At 44.7% G+C, this 19,946-nt stretch overlaps 1 protein-coding gene; it reads left to right on the top strand.

The window, feature by feature from the left end:
* The first annotated feature begins 18,233 nt into the window (after window positions 1–18,233).
* Window positions 18,234–19,452, top strand: GSTUM_00009930001 (uncharacterized protein). XM_002840983.2 has 5 exons: window positions 18,234–18,344; window positions 18,428–18,490; window positions 18,591–18,685; window positions 18,748–18,960; window positions 19,011–19,452. Exons 1-5 carry the CDS (start codon window positions 18,338–18,340, stop codon window positions 19,374–19,376), a joined length of 744 nt encoding a protein of 247 aa, XP_002841029.1. The 5' UTR covers window positions 18,234–18,337; the 3' UTR covers window positions 19,377–19,452.
* The last annotated feature ends 494 nt before the right edge of the window (window positions 19,453–19,946 follow it).

The raw sequence follows: 19,946 nt of genomic DNA, 5'->3' as shown, positions 1-19,946 counted from the left end.
CTGTAGTCCACACAGAGTCTCAATTTTTCCATCTTTCTTTTTGACAAATAGTATTGGGGATCCTCCTGATGCAAAGGAGTCCCTGATCCATTCTCGCTTTAGGTTTTGCTCGATGTACTTCCTATGTTCTTCGAGCTCTGCTTCTCCTAGTGGGTATAACCTCTTTTAGGGAATCTCTTTTGTCTTTCCCGTTTTCTGTTCTTTGTCTAGCAGAATTTCATGATCAATTGCTGGTCTTCGAGGTGGTAGCTCCGTGGTTTCCTCTTTTTGCAATACGTTCTTGAATTGATAATATTCCTTTGGAATCAATTCTTTCCATCCCTTTTTGCTTTGGTATTTCTTGTCTTAAATTGCTAGTTCCGTGCTGATGTTAATTTTCGCTAGGACCGCTTTTTCGTCTTCATATATCCATTTGAGAATTCCTGTTGTATCTCCTCTTCGATAGTACTGTCCAAAGGCTTGTACTGTGATCTCTTTGATCTTAATTCTTTTTGCTGTATCAGGCTAGTTTTGGTCTGTACTTCCAAATCTCTTGTCTTCTCTTGTTGTTTCTTCCAGTTGATCTACTTCGTGCAGATCCTCTTTGTTGATTTTTTCGCTGATCAACTGTGCAATTCCATCGCCTTTTTAGACTTCGTAGTTCTCTTAAGCTAGGTTGGCCAGGACCACTTTGATTTCACCTTTATAGTCGACATCGATCACCCCTGCCATGGTCATGAGTCGATGTTTGACTGCTAGACCACTGCGGAGTGCCATCCATCCATAGGTGCCTTCTGGTAGTCCGATGGCTATTCCTGTCACTATCATTGCATGCATATTAGCAGGTATCTTGATTTCTTCGTTGGCATACAGGTCATGTCCTGCTACCCCTTTGAAACCCTTGGTAGGTACTTTTGCCTCTTGGTCCAGTTTTTGTATCCAGACTCTCTTATCTTACCGCATCACGGTGAACTTTGTATGCAAAGTTTCTTCTTCCGTGTCTCGTACCAGTGTCGAGTAGACCATAGGCGAACTGTTAAGACATCGTGTCGCACATAGTTCGCTTGTAAAGGTCATCTTGTTCTTGTTCCAATCAATTGTGGAATTATGTTTTCGCAACTATAGCATTCCGAGGACTATCTTATGGTTCTTGAGATCTGCTACCTGAAAGGTTGCCGTTTCCCTATAGCTGTCGATGTCTATTGGTCCTGTCACTGTATGGGTTATAGGACCGATTGTACTTGGCTTTCTATCCGCTTGTTAGACTTGTCTCACTTTGTTTGCTTCTTTGGTGTGGAGGCCGTATTTGTCACAGATTTCCTTATCGATGAAACCTCCGGTAACCGGGGAGTCAAGCATTGCATGTATTGCTGTTTCTTCATCTTTTTTGTTGTATATCCTCGTCTTGATCATCACATGATCTCCATCTTCTTCTCCTCTTTGCATGTGTAGTGCCATGTAGTAGTTCACTAACTTGATGGGTTTTCCAGGTCCATATCTTGGGTCTTCCGGACCACCATTTACTGTGGACCCTCATCGTTTTCCACAGGTATGTCTTCTGTGATTATTTTGCAAAATGTTGCTCCTCTTTTGAGCTGGGAAGTAATTATTTCCAGCAGCTCTGGTACCTTAGTATCCATTATCGGGTCAGCTTCTGCATTCTCATATCCGATGTCCTACTTTTCTGCACCTTAAACAGAGTTTCCCGTTCATTCTTCTAGCATATTCTTCCTCAGACAGGTTCAGAGCAGGTCCTGCCCTTGATTTGTCCAACTCCATTGGCTCGCCTGGTGGTAATGCTCGACTTTCACCTCGAGCTGCTTGCAGTTTGTAGGTTCCGTCCACGTTCCTGGATGATTGGGCCACTCTGTATACTATGGTATTCTCTGAGTTGTTTCGAACTATATTTAGCTTGCTTTCCTTATCGATAGCCCCTCTTGCAAATCGTTCTGCTCTGGTGTAATGTGAGTCAGAGATTCCCCACATTTCTTGCAGTCTCTCACTTTAGTTTCTCAGGAAGATGATATAGAGGATAGCATCATCAAACTCAGCCTCATATTCCAATAGTCAGCATTCGTTCCAGTATGCTGAAAAGATTTCTTTTCCTTGTTAGAGTATTTCCAGCTTTTGTCTTGCTGTCTCTTTAGCATTGCGATCCCCAAATTGTTAGAAGAGTATGGCCTTGAACTCTTCGTACGTGACCTATTCCATCTGCTTCCTTTCATCTTGGAAGGGCATGATCCATTGCCCCGCAAGTCCTCTTAATAGACATTCCACATATGGAATCTTAATCTCATCATTGTATTCTCCATATCCCTTAACGGCAAAATACCCTTTGTATTGTACCAGGAATATTCATAGCTTATCTTCAGCTCTTTCGTATGTGTCGAGTTTTTTTGCTTTCAGTCATTGGATGTTTCCTTGTCCTGTGTTTCATGTTGCTGCTAGAAATGTTGGAAACTGATTCTCAGTCATTCCAAGTACGCTAGTGCCTAGTACAGGAGGGTCCTGGGCCTGTGGCCCAGGTACTGCTGATCCTGACATTCTCTCAGATTGTTGAGTTCCTGCAGGAGAGCTATCAACTGATGATCCTTTCTCTAGGGTTACTGGGCTTGCTGCCCTTGAGGGCTCTACTCAAACATGATCTAGGGTGTCACTGAATCGCCCTAGGTTAAGGTTTTGATCATCGATGTCGATATCGCCTTCCCTGTCTGGATTGAAGGATGTCGTCTTGTATCGTTTGGCGTCGCACTAGGTGACACTTTGTAATGTGACAATCCTTTCTTGGATAGTTAGTTCTTGGCGATGAGGAACCATACTTCTCTTGTTCTGTTTCTTTGCTTAGTCTTACAATAGCACTAGGCCTCTGCCTATGTTACCAATAGTACAAGACCTTTGTCTTCTATCGGGAACGCCTATCATAAGTTTTCTCTAACTCTTCTTCATGAAGAGCTCTCTGTGGCATAAGGATAACGTTGCAATAAAGATAAAGATCATAAAGGTGTTTTATATTTATTAAAGTGAGAAGTAGGAAAAGTACTTAGAATTCAATCTAATTTTATTTAAACTTGTACTACCAACACTGGCATACAATGAGCCCCTACTGGGACAGGGATACTGCTAACCAGTATACTACTAATCCTAAGCTAACTAGGTCTACGGTCCCGCACCTGCCATCCCCCAGTCATGCCGGCATGGAAACTAATTACAAGACCATCAAACAACCCAGCGCCCACCCTGGTCCAAGTTCGTAGCCCCTCTAGTATGAAGCCAACCAGCAGTAAGCGTAGCCAAAGCCGAGCAAAAGACTAACTGGACCAGGTTCCTCGTCCAACAAGCATAAAATTACTACCACCTGATCTAAAAACCGTCTTACAATACCTCCTCTACAATAGAAAACCAACAAAACACACACAAACTAATACTACAGGAGACACAATGGCAGGGAGGAGGCAACCAACATGTCAACCTCTCACACCCACATGCCTGGCCATCGACCCTATGAACCCACTTTGCCAGTTGCCTCTGAAGTACGTACTGGTCAGGAGGACCTGTACCAGCTACCTGTTCCCCAAACAAACCCACACAAACATAAGAAATATATAGAGGTGGTGACAGACCGAAAAAGTCAGTGGGACCTATCTCTCATCCGTGGTGCCATACCTGCTCCTGCCCAACCCATAGCCCAACCAAAGAAACAAAACAAACTCCTCAAAGCCCAGCGTACAAGACCCAAACAAGTCCAACCAGGTGGTCGCAACCCACTATCCATACAGGTGGCCATCAGCCAGCCAGGCCACTGGGGAGCTTTGCAGCCCTCAGCAACTTCACCTAACAGCTCCAGCTGGACTGGAAACACTTAATTAGACCTCACTCAACCTGATACAGGCCCGACCGGTACTCGCAAGGACCTCTCCCCCTCCAATCAGACCCCCCAAGCTCTATACACCAGAAGCTGCAGAGCGCGTCCAGCCCCCCTAGCCCCTCAGACAGATCAACCATCCGACAGCCACATGACAGCCTATACCCAGCCCCATCAGGTAGCTACTGGTCTTGGCCACACCAACAGAGCCCTAACCCTCAACATCGCATAGCCAAGGGGGGCCCACCAGCCACAGCCAGGAGCTACAAAGGAGGCAGCACCAATACCCGAAGGCACCGGCACCAGCTATACCATCCAACCCAGCCGAATCGAAGTCCAACCGAGTCAGAAAAGAGTAAGCAGAGGCAGCCAAAGCCAGCTCCACAGGTCCAGCAACAGGTACGGACAGAACAATGGGCAAGAGGCATCCCCAACTGATGCGACAATACGTGAGAGAGTGAACGAACAAAAGCAGACAAACAGAAGGTAGGCTCCACTTGCAATGGTTGAAGCCGCTAACCATGCTCCACAACTGAACCACCCAAACGCACAGACAACATGAGGGTCTGGCAGCCAATTGTCTCACACTACCCCAGGTAGCAACAGAGGACCACACCAGAGGGCAAGAATTTTCAGGGTCAAAGCCATTCCCACAAAGGCAAGGAGGAGACACATGACTGAACCACCGTAGATGCCGCAAGGACAAAAGGTCCAAGGGAATGGTAAAAAACAATATCGAAGGATTCCGACCGTAGAAATATAGAGTAACGAGAAGGGGCTGGGTAGGCACTGCCCTGCCATCTGAGGAGTGATGCGGCCAATATGACAAGTTGAAACTTGGGAAGGTCATCAGTCTAACCCAAAGGTGTTTTGTATTGTGAGAACTAAGAACTCCGGTAAAATCCAACAAGAAATATGAGCTGGCCCAAAGAACGACACTGGTGATCCCCTCAAACACAATGTTCTATCCCCCCCAATCAAATTCAAACCCTGTGAGTAGACAATAGACAGGAAGCTGTAGACATTTTACCGGAAGGGGCACATAAGCGACGGTGTTGAAGTGCTCGAAGTGACAGTATCGTGAGAAATCATCAGGTGATGAAACGAGAAGTAAACAAGTAATCCGCCACACAACGCCAAACAGAGCTCGATACCAAAGACCCGAGGAACTACTGAGCAAACTCAGATATATCCCCAAGAATCCTAGGGATCAAGGCCCACCATGAGTGCGAAAGAAGCGCTCAGGGTGAAGCGACAGCAAGAAGTAGGAAAAGTACTTAGAAGTCAATCTAATTTTATTTAAACTCGTACCGCCAACACTGGCATACGACGAGCCCCCACTGGCCCAGGGATACCGCTAACCGGTATACCACTAAATCTAGGCTAACTAGGTCTACGGTCCCGCACCTGCCATCCCCCAGTCATGCCGGCATGGAAACTAATTACAAGACCATCAAACAACCCAGCGCCCACCCTGGTCCAAGTCCGTAGCTCCTCTGGTATGAAGCCAACCAGCACTAAGCGTAGCCGAAGCCGAGCAAAAGACTAACCCAACCAGGTTCCTCGTCCAACAAACATAAAATCACTACCGCCCGGCATGAACACTGTCCCGCAACACCACCACCACAGTAGAAAACCAACAAAACTAAAACAAACATAAACTACAGGCGACATAATGGTAGAGAGGAGGTGACCAACATGTCCACCTCTCGCATCCGCATACCAAGCCGTCGACCCTATGAACCCACTTTGCCAAGTGCCTCCGAAGAGGGTAATGGTGAGGAGGACCTGTACCTGCTGCCTGTCCCCCAAAAACAAACTCACAAACGAAAGAAATACATAGAGGTGGTGACAGACCTAAACGGCCAGCGGGGCCTATCTCCCACCTGTGGTGCCTTGCCCCCTCCAGCCATACCCATTGCCAAACCAAAGAAACCAAACAAACTCCACAAAACCCAGCACGCAAGACCAAAACATGTCCAACCAGGTGGTTACAACCCACTATCCGCACAGGTGGCCATCAACTATCCAGGTCATCGAGGAGCTTTACGGGACTCAGCAGCTTCACCCAACAGCCCCATCAGGCCGGAAACACTTAATTAGACATTGCCCAACCTGACGCATGCCCGACCAGTGCTTGCAAGTACCTCTCCCCCCCAATCAGCCCCCCCCAAGCCCCACACACCAGGCGCCACAGAGCCCATCCAGCCCCTCCAGCCCCTCAGACAGATCAACCATCCAATAGCCACAGGACAGCTATACCTAACCCCATAAGGCAGCCACTGGTCTTGGCCACACCAACAGAGCCACAACCCCCAACTCCATATAGACGAGGCGGGCCCACCAGCCACAGCTGAGAGCCACAAAGAAGGTGGCACCAACACCTGAAGGCATCAGCACCTGCCACACCATCCAACCCAGCCAAACTGAAGTTCAACCAAGCCGGGAAAGAGTAAGCAGAGCCAGCCGAAGCTAGCCCCACAGGTCCAGCAACAGGCACAGACCAAAGGACGGGCAAGAGGCGCCCCCAACAGACACGACAATAAGGGGGGAGGGCGAAAGAACCGAAGCAAACAAACAGAAGGTAGGCACCACTTGCAATTGGTGAAGCCGCCAACCACAGACCACAACCGAACCACCCAGACGCACAGACAATGCGAGTGTCTGGCAGCCAATCAACCCACACCTCCCGAGGTAGCAAGAAAACCACACTAGGGGGTAAGAGTTTTCGGGGTCAAAGCCATCCCGGCCGAGACAAGGAGGAGACACCTGACTGAACTACGGTAAATGCCACAGGGACAAAACTAGAAGGGAATAGTGATAAACAATATCGTAGGATTCCGACCGTAGAAACATGTAGTAGCGAGGAGGGGGGGGGCTGGCAAGGCCCCCACCCCAGGGGATTGATGCGGCCGTTACGATGCATTAATACTTGTGAAGGTAATCAGTCTAACCCAAGGGCGTTTTGTATCACGAGAACTAAGGACTCCATTAAAACCCAACAAAAGACATGAGCTGGTCCAAAGAACAACACAGGTGATCCCCCTAAACAGAATGTTGAATCCCTCCAATCGAACGCGAAACCGGCGAGTAGACGATAGACAGGAAGCCATAGGCATTTGACCGAAAGGGGCTCATTGTCACGAACGTGGCTTAGCAAGGAAAGGGTTTTCACGTGACACATGGTTATGAGTCACAGGTATGTTATTGTTTCATGTATATGACCCATTAGGGTTATATGATTAGTTATGTGTGGGATTTGTGATGCTTTCGCACATGGCTCAAATATGAGTCATGGGACATGTGCCTGACTAGTATGCCTTACGAGTGTGCCTTACGGCAAGCCTTGCGCATATGATTTGCGTTTCGCACATGACCTCATTATGAGGTCATGGGTTTTGAGTTATATGATTTGTTTATTGCGTTATGATTGGTTTATGAGTTTCGCATATGACCTCGCTATAAGGTCATGGGTTTTGAGCATGTGATCACTTTGGTCACATGACTAGTTTGTTTTGATTTGGTTTTAAGCATGTGACCATTTCAGGTCACGTGATTAAAGGCGGGAAGAACACTATATAAGGAGGCCGATGCGGCCGCGGAAGATAGGTTCTTCACGCTTTTTTCTATGTACTTTTCCTATCTATTACTTTAACGAATATAAAACACCTTTACGATCTTTATCCTTATTGCAACGTTACTATTACGCCAAGAAGCACTCGTTACGAAGACGAGTTAGAGAAAGCTTACGATAGGTGTTTCCGATAGAAGACAAAGGTCTTGTACTAGCGGTAACGTAGGCAGAGGCCTAGAGCTATCATAAGACAAAGAAAGAACGGGAAAGAAAGATAAGTATCGTTCCCCATCGCCAAGAACTAACTATCTGAAAAGGGATTGTTACATTACAAAGCCTCACCTAAGTGCAACGCCAAACGATACAAGACGGCATCCTTCAACCCAGATCGGGAAGGAGATATTGACATCGACGATCAAAATCTTAATCTAGGAGGATTCAGCGACGCCCTAGATCATATCTCAGCAGAACCCTCGAGGGCAGCAAGCCCAGTAACCCTAGAGAAAGGATCACCAGTCGATAGCTCTCCTGCTGGAACGCCACGACCCGAGAGAATGTCGGGATCCGCAGTACCTGGGCCACCGGCCCTAGCCGCTCCGGCACCAGGAACCAGCATACTGGGGATGACTGAAAATCAGTTTGAGGCATTTCTTGCAGCCACGCGAAATACAGGGCAAGCAAATGTCCAACGACCAAAAGCAAAGGAGCCCGACACATACGAAGGGGCCGAAGATAAGCTACGAATATTCTTAGCGCAATGCGAGGGATATTTTGCAGTTAAGGGATACGGAGATCACCATGATGAAATTAAGATTCCATATGTGGAATCGCTACTCAGAGGACTCACGGGACAATGGATCATACCTTTCCAAGATGGGAGGAAACAGAGGGAATGGGTCACGTAGGAAGAGTATAAGGCGATACTTTTGGAACAATTTGGAGACCCCAACGCCAAAGAAACAGCAAGACGAAAGCTAGAGAAACTCCAGCAAGGAAAACAAACATTCTCAGCATACTGGAACGAATGTCAACTATTGGAATACGAGGCCGAGTTTGATGACGTGACTCTCTACATCGTCCTCCTGAGAAACTGTAGTGAGAGACCCTGAGAGGCATGTGGAATCTCTGACCTGCGCTATACGACAGCCGAACGATTTGCAAGATGGGCAATCGACAAAGATAGCAAATTAAGCATGGTTCGGAGCAACTCGGAAAATACTATAGCACATAGGGTGGTCCAATCATCCAGGAATGTGGACGGGACCTTCAAACCGCAAGCACCTCGAGGAGAAAGTCGAGCATTACCACCAGGCGAACCAATGGAATTGGACAAATCCAGAGCAGGGCCTGCTCTGAATCTGTCTAAGGAAGAATACACCAGAAGGATGAATGGGAAACTATGCCTAAGGTGTGGAAAAGCAGGGCATCGGATACGAGAATGCAGAAGCCGACTGGACAACGGATACCAGGGAAACAGAGCTACTGGAAATAATCATTTCCAAAATCAGAAAAGAAGAAACATCCGCGAAATAATAGCAGAGGACTCACCGGCGGATAACGAAGAGGGTCCCCTGTAAACGGTGGTCTGGGAGACCCAAGATGTAGACCTGGAAAACCAATCAAATTAGCGAACTACTACACGGCTCTACACACGCAAAGAGGAGAAGAAGACAGAGATCATGTGGTGATCAAAACGAAGATATACAACAAAGAATGAGAAGAAACAACAATATATGCAATGCTCGACTCGGGGGCCACTGAAGACTTCATTGACAAAGAAATATGCGACAAATACGGCCTCCACACCAAACAAGCGAAGAAAGCAAGACAAGTCTACCTAGCGGATGGAAAGCCAAGTGCTATGGGTCCTATAACCCATACGGCGACAGTACCTATAGACATTGACAGCTATAGGGAAACGGTAACCTTTCAAGTGGCAGATCTAAAGAACTATGAGATAGTCCTAGGGATGCCCAGGTTACAGAAGCATAATCCGACGATCGATTGAAACAAGAACAAGATAACGTTTACAGGTGAACTATGTGCAACACAATGTCTCAACAGTTCACCTGTAGTATACTCTACACCAATACGAGAAGTGGAAGAAGAAACTTTGCATGCAAAGTTTGCCGACATGCGGCAAGACAAGAGGGTCCGGATACAAAGACTGGACCAAGAGGCAAAAGTGCCTACCAAGGGTTCCAAAGGGGCAGCAGGACATGACCTATATGCCAACAAACGAATCAAGATACCAGCCAACGGGAAGGCAACGATAGCAACGGGAATAGCCATTGGACTCACAGAAGGCACCTATGGACGAATAGCACCCCGCAGTGGTCTAGCAGTCAAACACCGACTCATGACTATGGCAGGAGTGATTGACGTCGACTATACCGGTGAAATCAAAGTGGTCATGGCCAACCTAGCTCAAGAGGACTGCCAAGTCCAGAAAGGCGATCGAATCGCACAGTTGATAATCGAAAAAATCAACCAAGAGGATCTGCATGAAGTAGATCAACTGGAAGAAACCATGAGAGGAAACAAGGGATTTGGAAGTACGGACCAAAACCAGCTCGATACAGCAAAAAGAATTGAGATCAAAGAGATTACAGCACAAGCCTTTAGACGATATTATCGAAGAGGAGATACCACAGGAATTCTCAAATGGACATACGAAGACGAGAAAGCAGTTCTAGCAAAAATCAACATCAGCACAGAACTAGCAATCCAGGACAAGAAATACCACAGCAAAAAGGGATGGAAAGAATTGGTTCCAAAAGAATATCACCAATTCACAAATCTATTCCAAGAAGAGGAAGCTACGGAGCTACCACCTCGAAGACCAGGAATCGACCACGAAATTCAGCTGAACAAAGACGAAAAAATGGGAAAAACAAAAGAAATTCGCTATAAGAAGTTATACCCCCTAGGAGAAGCAGAGCTCGAAGAACGTAGGAAGTATATCGAGCAAAACCTAAAGAGAGGATGGATCCGAGACTCTTTCGCGTCAGGAGGATCTCCAATATTATTCGTCAAAAAGAAAGACGGAAAGATGAGACTCCGCATGGACTACAGGGCCCTCAATTCGGTTACCAAGAAAGACCGATATCCACTACCCTTAATAGGAGAAGCACTGGACAGACTACGATCAGCAAAATATTTCACCAAACTCGACATCAAAGATGCATACCACAATATACACATCAAGGCAGGAGACGAATGGAAGACTACCTTCGCCTCCAGATACGGAATGTTCGAATACTTGGTTATGCCTTTCGGTGAACTGAACACATACGCTACTACGCGTCTTCATTCCAGAGATGGATCAATAGGGTACTTAATAAGTACCTCAACATATGTTGCATCGTATACCTGGATGATGTACTCATATACTCGGAAAACATACAACAACACCAAAAAGATATCAGCAACATCATGGCAGCAATACAAGGATCAGGAATGAAGATCAAACCAACAAAATGCGAATTCCATAAGGAAGAAACAGAATACCTTGGATTTATCATCAATTGAAGTGGAGTCAAGGTTGACCCAGTTAAAACAGCAGCTATTTGGGATTGGGCCAAACCGAACAACAAATCAGATGTTCAGTGCTTTATGGGATTCTGCAACTTTTATCGAAGGTTCATAGAAGGATTTAGCAGGCTTGCAAAACCACTCTATAACCTTAGCGAAGAAGAGGTACAAGAAATGGGAATGGGGAGAAAACAAACAAAAAGCATATGATGCAATATGAACGCATCTAACATCAGTACCCATACTGGTTCATTTCGACCCAAACCGAAAGACAATGATCGAAACGGATGCCTCAAAATACGTATGCTCAGACATACTATCGCAACAATGCGATGATGGAAAATGGAGGCCAGTGTCTTACCGATCCAAGACAATGACCCCTGCAGAATGCAACTACGATGTTGCAAACAAAAAACTATTAGCGATAGTTCAAGCATTAAAAGAATGGAGGAGATACGTTTCAAACAACGACCATCCAGTCCAAGTTCTAACGGACCACAAGAACCTGGTCCCATTCATGACTACGAAAGAATTGAATGACTGCCAGATAAGATGGATGGAGCACCTTAGCAAATACAACTTCAAAATCGAATACCGACCAGCAACAGAGAGCGGAAAGCCAGATGCTCTCACAAGGATTGCAAGCGACAAACCACAAACGAAAGAAGACGAAAGGATCAAACAAAAAACACGGACCCTATTACCAAGAACGTACTTTGCGGCCATGGAGGTTATCCAATTCACATCAAAGGAGGAAAGAGGAATTGAGGACGCAAACGAGAAAGACAAAACAATCCAGGCAATAAGAGAAGCCTGGAAAGAAGGAAAAAAGGAGATGAAAGGAATTGCACTAGGGTTATGCCAATGGAAGGACGGAAATATGTGGTACGATGGAAAACAATGAATCCCGGAAGAAGAGGAGATAAGGACAGACATCATACGACAACACCATGATATCCGAACGGCAGGACACAGAGGAACGCTAAAACCACGGAATTCATCATGAGATCATTCTATTGGTCAGGACTGCGCGAAGATGTCAACCGATATGTCAAAAACTGCGATATATGCCAGAGAACGAAAACGTCTAAACACGCACCATATGGATTACTAAAATCAAATGAAGTCCCCGAACAACCATGGGAAACAATTACTATGGATTTCATCACGGACCTACCAACATCGGAAAATTGCGATAGCATCTTTGTAGTAGTGGATCACCTGACCAAAATGAGTCATTTCATTCCAGTTAGAAAAGACATCAACACGAGGGATTTTATACAAACATTCCTCTGAGAGATCTTTCGACTTCACAGCCTTCCAAAGAATATCATTACCGATCGAGGAACACTATTCACATCGGGACTATGGAAGAAAGTAACGGAAGAAATGGGAATACAAAACAGAATGAGCACAGCGTTCCACATACAAACAGATGGACAAACGGAACGGGTAAATGCAATACACGAACAATATTTAAGGGCCTATGTCAACTATCAGCAAGATGATTGATACAAGCTGTTATCAATGGCCGAATTCGCATACAACAATGGAAAGCAAGAAACAATTAGCACGACACCCTTCTTCGCGAATTACGGACAACATCCACAAAGTCCGACCCCTTATCATACGATTAACGATGTGATACCGGAGAAGGCAGTTATGGGAAAACTACACGAAACCTTACAATACGAGATGAGTCAAGCACAACAGCGGCAAAAAGAACAATACGATAAGCACCGAAGACCGGATCCAAACATACAACCGGGAGACATGGTATGGCTAATACCACGCAATATCCATACGATACAACCATCAAAGAAACTGGACTACAAGAAAATTGGACCCTTCAGGATATTGGAAAAAGTGGGCAGCTGAGCTTATAAACTCGACCTTCCCCCCTCAATGCGAATACACAATACATTCCACATCTCACTCCTCGAATTACACAACGACAATAAGTTTCCTTCACAAACACTTATTCCTCCCACTCCGATCGAACTCGATGGAGAACCAGAATATGAGCTCGATGAAATAGTCGATTCCCACTTCTTCCATGGTCACCTCCAATACCAAGCCCAGTGGACAGGATACTCTCTGGAACACAATAAAACTTGGTACTTTGTACACAACTTCGAAAACGCACAAGATGCCATCTCAACCTTCCACCAGTGATACCCAGGCAAGCCCTGCCCAGGTGACGATCACATTCAAGCAAGGCAAAAGCGAGGAAAAGACTCCCATACCATTGCAACCACACGAGGGCTAGGGCGATAGCCCCCGCCAAACCACACCCACTAGCTCCAAATACTCATTCATGGGGCCAACCAATAAAGAACTCAAGGAAAGGGAACAACAAGCATAGCATAACGCCATGTCCTGGACAGTATGCTACGATGATGGTTGCCAAACACACTTTGGCGACAAAGAAGGCTCGGGATGGTTCCCGAGGGAATGCCGAAAGCGTGGCCCACGCCCAGACCACATCCTAAAGCATTGTCAACAATGCTTCAGAAATGGGTGCAGGATGCACAGGGCACAAAAGATATCGGCGGGATTTTACCTGCAGAAGGATGGAAGCCGAAAAGAGTTGGAAGGAGAAGATGCCAGAAAGGCATGGGCCGCGAGGACACGGTCCAAGGAGGGAGGGGCGCAAAATTCCTCGGCAGACACAGAACCGGATGTCAGGAGCCTGCACAGGCAGATCCGAGGACTCCGAGAACAACTGGGCCAAGCCGAGGCCACAATTTCGGCAAATGACAAAACGATCGCGGAGCTTAAACAGCTGAATGACAATTAGCGGCAAACGATCAAGATGGCGAATCTGACTCTGGAATCGGTAAGGGTCAGATGGAGGACGGCAGACGAAAAGATCCACAAGCTGAGAAGGACCATGCGCTCGGCAGGACGGGAACTATTGAAACTGGGAGAAAAAGCCTGATGGGACTCAGGCTTAGGGGGAGGGGAGCTAATGTCACGAACGTGGCTTAGCAAGGAAAGGGTTTTCACGTGACACATGGTTATGAGTCACAGGTATGTTATTGTTTCACGCATATGACCCATTAGGGTTATATGATTAGTTATGTGTAGGATTTGTGATGCTTTCGCACATGGCTCAAATATGAGTCATGGGACATGCGCCTGACGAGTATGCCTTACGAGTGTGCCTTACAGGCAAGCCTTGCGCACATGATTTATGTTTCGCACATGACCTCATTATGAGGTCATGGGTTTTGAGTTATATGATTTGTTTATTGCGTTATGATTAGTTTATGAGTTTCACACATGACCTCACTATAAGGTCATGGGTTTTGAGCATGTGATCACTTTGGTCACATGACTAGTTTGTTTTGATTTGGTTTTAAGCATGTGACCATTTCAGGTCACATGATTAAAGGCGGGAAGAACACTATATAAGGAGGCCGATGCGGCCGCGGAAGATAGGTTCTTCATGCTTTGTTCCAAGTACTTTTCCTGTCTTATAAATTTAACGAATATAAAACACCTTTACGATCTTTATCCTTATTGCAACGTTACTATTACGCCAAGAAGCACTCGTTACGAAGACGAGTTAGAGAAAGCTTACAATAGGTGTTTCCGATAGAAGACAAAGGTCTTGTACTATCGGTAACGTAGGCAGAGGCCTAGAGCTATCGTAAGACAAAGAAAGAACAGGAAAGAAAGATAAGTATCATTCCCCGTCGCCAAGAACTAACTATCTGAAAAGGGATCGTTACACTCATATGCGACCGCGATCAAGTGCTCGAAGTAACAGCATCGTGAGAAACCATCAGGCGACGAAACGAGAAGCAAACAAGTAGTCCACCACGCAACACCTAACAAACCTCAACACCAAAGACCCCAGGAACTACTGAGCGAACTCAGATATATCCCCCAGAATCCAAGGCATCAAGGCCCACCATGAGTGCGAAAGAAACGCTCAGGGCGAAGCGACAGCAAGAAGTAGGACAAGTACTTAGAACAAAGCATGAAGAACCTATCCTCCTCAGCAACATCAGCCTCCTTATATAGTATTCTTCCCGCCTGTAGTCATGTGACCTAAAGTAGTCACTTGTGCAAAACTAAATAATAACAAACTAGTCATGTGACCAAGATTGTCACATGCTCAAAACCCATGACCTCATCGCGAGGTCATGTGTAAAAACTTATAAACTAATCATAATACAATAAACAAATCGTATGACTCGACTGAGTCATATATGTGAAACCCATGACCTCATAACGAGATTATGTGCGAAAAATATATCATATGCACAAGGCATACCCACAAGGTACACTCACAAGGCATACTTGTCAGGCATATGTCCCATGACTCATATTTGAGCCATGTGCAAAAGCATCACAAATCCCATACATAACAAATCATTTGACTCGAATGAGTCATATGTGTGAAACAATAACATACCTGTGACTCATAACCATGTGTCACATGAAAACCTTTTCCTCGCCTAGTCACATTCATGACACTCGCTTAGCCATTGCAACCATGAGGAGGTGACTGTAGTAAACTACCAAAAAGATAAGTAAAAGGAAGAAAGAACTTCCAGCAAATGTATGAGGAGGTATAACAATAAAGTCCCAAAAGGGTGTACAATGTTAAAGACTTGAAGCCTATCATGACATAGAAATCAAGAACTCTGATTGGATCGAGATGGAACCTTCACATCCGATACGGGGTGAAAGAAGGAGCAAAAGTACTTAGAATAAAGTGTGAAGAGCCTATCCTCCTGGGCTATACCAGCCTCCTTATATAGTACTCTTCCCGCCCCAAGTCATATGGCCTCAAGTGGTCACATGCATGAAACTAAATCATAACAAACTAGTCATATGACCAAAGTGATCACATGCACAAAACCCATAACCTCATAGCAAGGTCATGTGTGAAAACCCACAAACCAATCATAATGCAATAAACAAGTCATATGACCCAAAGTGATCACATGTGCAAAACACATGACCTCATAATGTGGTCATGTGCAAAACATAAATCATATGTGCAAGCCATACCCACAAGGCATACTTGCGAGGCACACTCATCAGGTACATGTCTCATGATTCAAATTTGAGCTATGTGTGAAATATAACAAATTATAACATAATAAGTCATGTGACCCAAATGAGTCATATGCATGAAACAATAACATACCTATGTCTCATAATTATGAGTCATGTGAAAACCTTTTCCATTCCAAGCCACAACCATGATACTTGGCCATTATCTGGAATAACATAGAATAGAATAGAGCAGGATAGATGTTCAAGAACAGCGGATGCTTGGAGAAGACTACATGTATATGTGTAGAGAGTTCCATAGTTGATATCGCATCCACTCGGACATGGCAGTTCACTACTGACATGTCCATAATATGAAGAATTTTTACTCTTACAGTTGCATTGTAAATGCAGCGGCTAAACCACTTCTATCAAGTCGATGTCAGTAAAACCATAGAGCAGTCTAGTTCGCTACGAAGCATTATTGGTCTGATTCGTAGAGGTTTGCTAGGCAGCCCAAGGGAGTTGGGTGCTCATGAATACAGACTAGTAATAGGGAACAACTGGCAGTATATGAAATCTACTTAGGTGTATGTGAGTTCTCCTCTACTCTGGCAATCAACTACCTTTCGAGATCAGGACATAATTGAGTAAAGCTGTGGCTTAACGATAGTAGGTTTTACTGTTTTTTTTCTTCAAACTCTACTGTCGAGACTGACAGTCATTATATTGTTTCCATTTGCCAAAGAATTTATTTCAGTACAGTCGCCATCTCGCAATCTATCTTCTCAGAGGGAGCCCCCATTACGGTTAGCAAACTACAGAGTAGTCCAGTTTACTACAGAGGCTCTTTGGTCCAATCCGTAGAGGTTGGCTAGACAGCCCAAAGGAGTTGGGCTCTCATAAATGCTGAGTAGTGATGCTGAGCAACTAGCAGTATATGAAATCTACTTAAGTATATTAGAATTCTTCTCTACTCTGGTAATCAACTACCTCTCAAGATCAGAACTTAATTGCGTAATGCTGTGGCTTAACAATATTAAGTTTTACTGTTTTGTTTCTTCAAACTCTACTGCTAAGACTTTGAAATTTTATTATATTTATTCCCAAAAGAATTCATTTCGGTGTGGTCGCAACCTTGAAATCTATCTTCCCAGATGGAATCCCCATTACAAATACTAAGTAAGACTGAAGCAAAAATGCAGTAGAAACAAGAATCAACATCATACAATGTTGGCAAAGGTGGGAAGAAGATCTCAAGAGGGTAGACCTCAGGAGAGAAGGTAAAAGTAGTATTCTAACATGATGGAAAGATGGAAAGTTCTAGCCTAGTCCTCCTTCTAAGTGGAGGATCAGACATGAAGAGTTATGAGAAAAGTTTGCGGTATTGAGGTCTTCCCAAATAGGAATTAAATTTCAATCACTAGAGCAGTAGCAGAGACAGAGGATAATTAATAGAACTAAACAGATTGTTTTAATCTATATTTTATCAGTAAAGTAAGAAAGATAATATCTATTGTTGTTTAATACATTTCATTCTCCTTTCTTATTATTGTATCATCCCAGAAAACTTGAGTTATCTCAAGTACTTGAGCTATGATATTAGTAATATTTCTTACCTTGGTATTGCTAGTATAGAAATGGTAATCTTGTTAAGAATTCTTAATAGGGGTGGTGGTAATCTAATCCTAGTATTTAGGTATTAGTAGGTTAGTGATTAAAATTTGTTTTCTTCTAGCAGTGTTTACTCTTTGCGTCACTTATTACAATGAATTACAATATGAAGACACTTTCTGTAGCAGTACATTCTAGTTCTTATAAGGGAGGGGTACTCATGCGGTTGGATTAAAGCTGGACACTTTGTATGGAAATTATCGCCTTAGGTGTCTCGCTCCATCTCGGCTGCACGAGTAATAATAATCAGTAGAATCTCAGGTAATGATTGGGTTAACTGAAATGCAAGCAAAGATATAACCTAACTGTATAGAAAGATTTTTAGGCATGACATTCTTAGCAAGAAAGCGGGAAACAAAGATCAATCATTTCACATAGGAGTAATAAGAGGAACCAGGAAAAGAATAACGCGAACAAGAACAATAAATAGGTCTGGCAAGGGGAATAAGCATTCTGGATGAAGCCTTTGAGTATGATATATCATAAGAAATACTCATATACGAACATCACTTTCTATAACAGGGTTAGGGTTATTCACTTGAGAACAGTAACTCCTAGAGCGGCGAGGACAAGCGGATCACCTTCAACCTCGACCACGCGTGATTTATCGCCAATCCCCCGCCACTAGCAAACGATCCATCGGATTCTCATCCCCATCCCGAAATACTGTATCTTATCTTCGATAATAGGAGACCGTCAAGATGTCTGGTTAGTTTGCCCGATTCGCCTTGATTCGCAAATTATCTGGAAGCTATGGAGGGGTACTTGAGTGCTAACCGGCGAAATCATAGGGAGCGCCGGATTTGATCGACACATTACCATCTTCTCGGATCAGGGGAGGTTATACCAAGTCGGTTAGTTATTCTATCGAGACTACGGTTTGATAAGCAAGGAGATCATCGAATGATGTGGGGGATGTAGTGTTGAGCCTCAGAAAGCTGATTGATTTGGTAGAATATGCGTTTAAGGCCATCACAGCAGCAAATATTACCTCCATCGGTATTAGAGGAAAAGATTGCGCGGTTGTGATTTCTCAGAAGAAAGTTCCTGTACGTTTTACTGGTGACTTGCTTTCGATGGTCGGGGAGCGGTGTACTAATAAGTTGTGCAGGATAAACTTCTTGACCCTTCTTCTGTTACATACATTTTCCAGTTATCACCCTCTGTTGGCTGCGTTATGACTGGGTCTATTGCCGATGCTCGTGCCGCAGTTTCTCGTGCTCGTGGGGAGGCGGCAGAGTTTAGGTACAAATATGGTTATGAGATGCCTTGTGATGTGCTTTCAAAGAGGTTGGCGAATATCAACCAAGTCTACACCCAACGTGTACGCCCCCTAAGTCATCCGGTGTTTGTTCAATACTAAGTCTGTTCTAGGCGTACATGCGTCCGTTGGGTGTCTCCATGACCCTCATATCCGTCGACGATGAGATGGGTCCTCAGCTCTACAAAACCGATCCGGCTGGCTACTATGTCGGTTATAAAGCTACTTCTTCGGGACCCAAGCAACAGGAAGCCCTCAACCATCTCGAAAAGAAGCTCAAGAATAAGGATTATGCTCCTGGTGATTGGAAGGAGGTCGTAGAAACAGGAATCTCGGCTCTGAGTTCTGTTCTAAGTGTTGACTTCAAGAGTGGGGAGGTCGAGGTCGGTGTCGTTGGTGCAGATGGGAAACCTGGGTTCAGAAAATTGACTCAGGAGGAAATCGAAGAGAGGCTGCAGAGCATTGCAGACAAGGACTAGGCGGAATATCCTGGACGGGGTTGATCCCTGTTACATTGAATAGAATGTTAATGGCTCTCGCCATAATTAATGTGAATACGGAGCGATACCCTTTGTGCTGTGAGTTTGGTGATATTGTTTTTAGTATGCTTCTCTAGCAAACGATTATAGGATGAGGGAGCTGTAGCTGGCGGAGACGTGAAAGGTGGATATCACAAAAGATAATTATCGTGACTTTTCAATCACTTGCGCCCAATACATAGTTGATTTTACTTAATATCTTGAGCTTGCAAATGGAAATTTGTTATTCAAAATTCCAAAATATTCTATTAATTCGTGCGGGTAGATGTTCTAGAGCTTGATATGGATCCTTGAGCTATGATGATAATACTCCTCTGGATGTCTTGGTCCTTAGATAAAGAGGAGCTAGCGCCCGTATTTCTCTAAACATCTTGTGTCTGTCCACCGGGGCAATTTAATTTAATTTAAAAGAAACTGTTAGAATGAGTGCTATGTTTACTATTGGCAACATCATCGGTCCACAAGCAATAACTATCACAAGCCCCCCATACCGGTATTATTAGGCCGATA

The sequence above is a fragment of the Tuber melanosporum genome (assembly GCF_000151645.1).
Source record: "Tuber melanosporum whole genome shotgun sequence assembly, scaffold_63, strain Mel28".
NCBI classification, from domain to species: domain Eukaryota; kingdom Fungi; phylum Ascomycota; class Pezizomycetes; order Pezizales; family Tuberaceae; genus Tuber; species Tuber melanosporum.
The sequence above is the reverse complement of the archived record's forward strand: the minus strand, read 5'-3'. Positions and strand labels throughout refer to the sequence as shown.

Coding starts and splice junctions, on each gene's coding strand:
- GSTUM_00009930001 (XM_002840983.2), top strand. Junction 18,491..18,590: donor GGGGAGGTTATACCAAGTCG/GTTAGTTATTCT, acceptor TTGATTTGGTAG/AATATGCGTTTAAGGCCATC. Junction 18,961..19,010: donor ACCAAGTCTACACCCAACGT/GTACGCCCCCTA, acceptor AGTCTGTTCTAG/GCGTACATGCGTCCGTTGGG.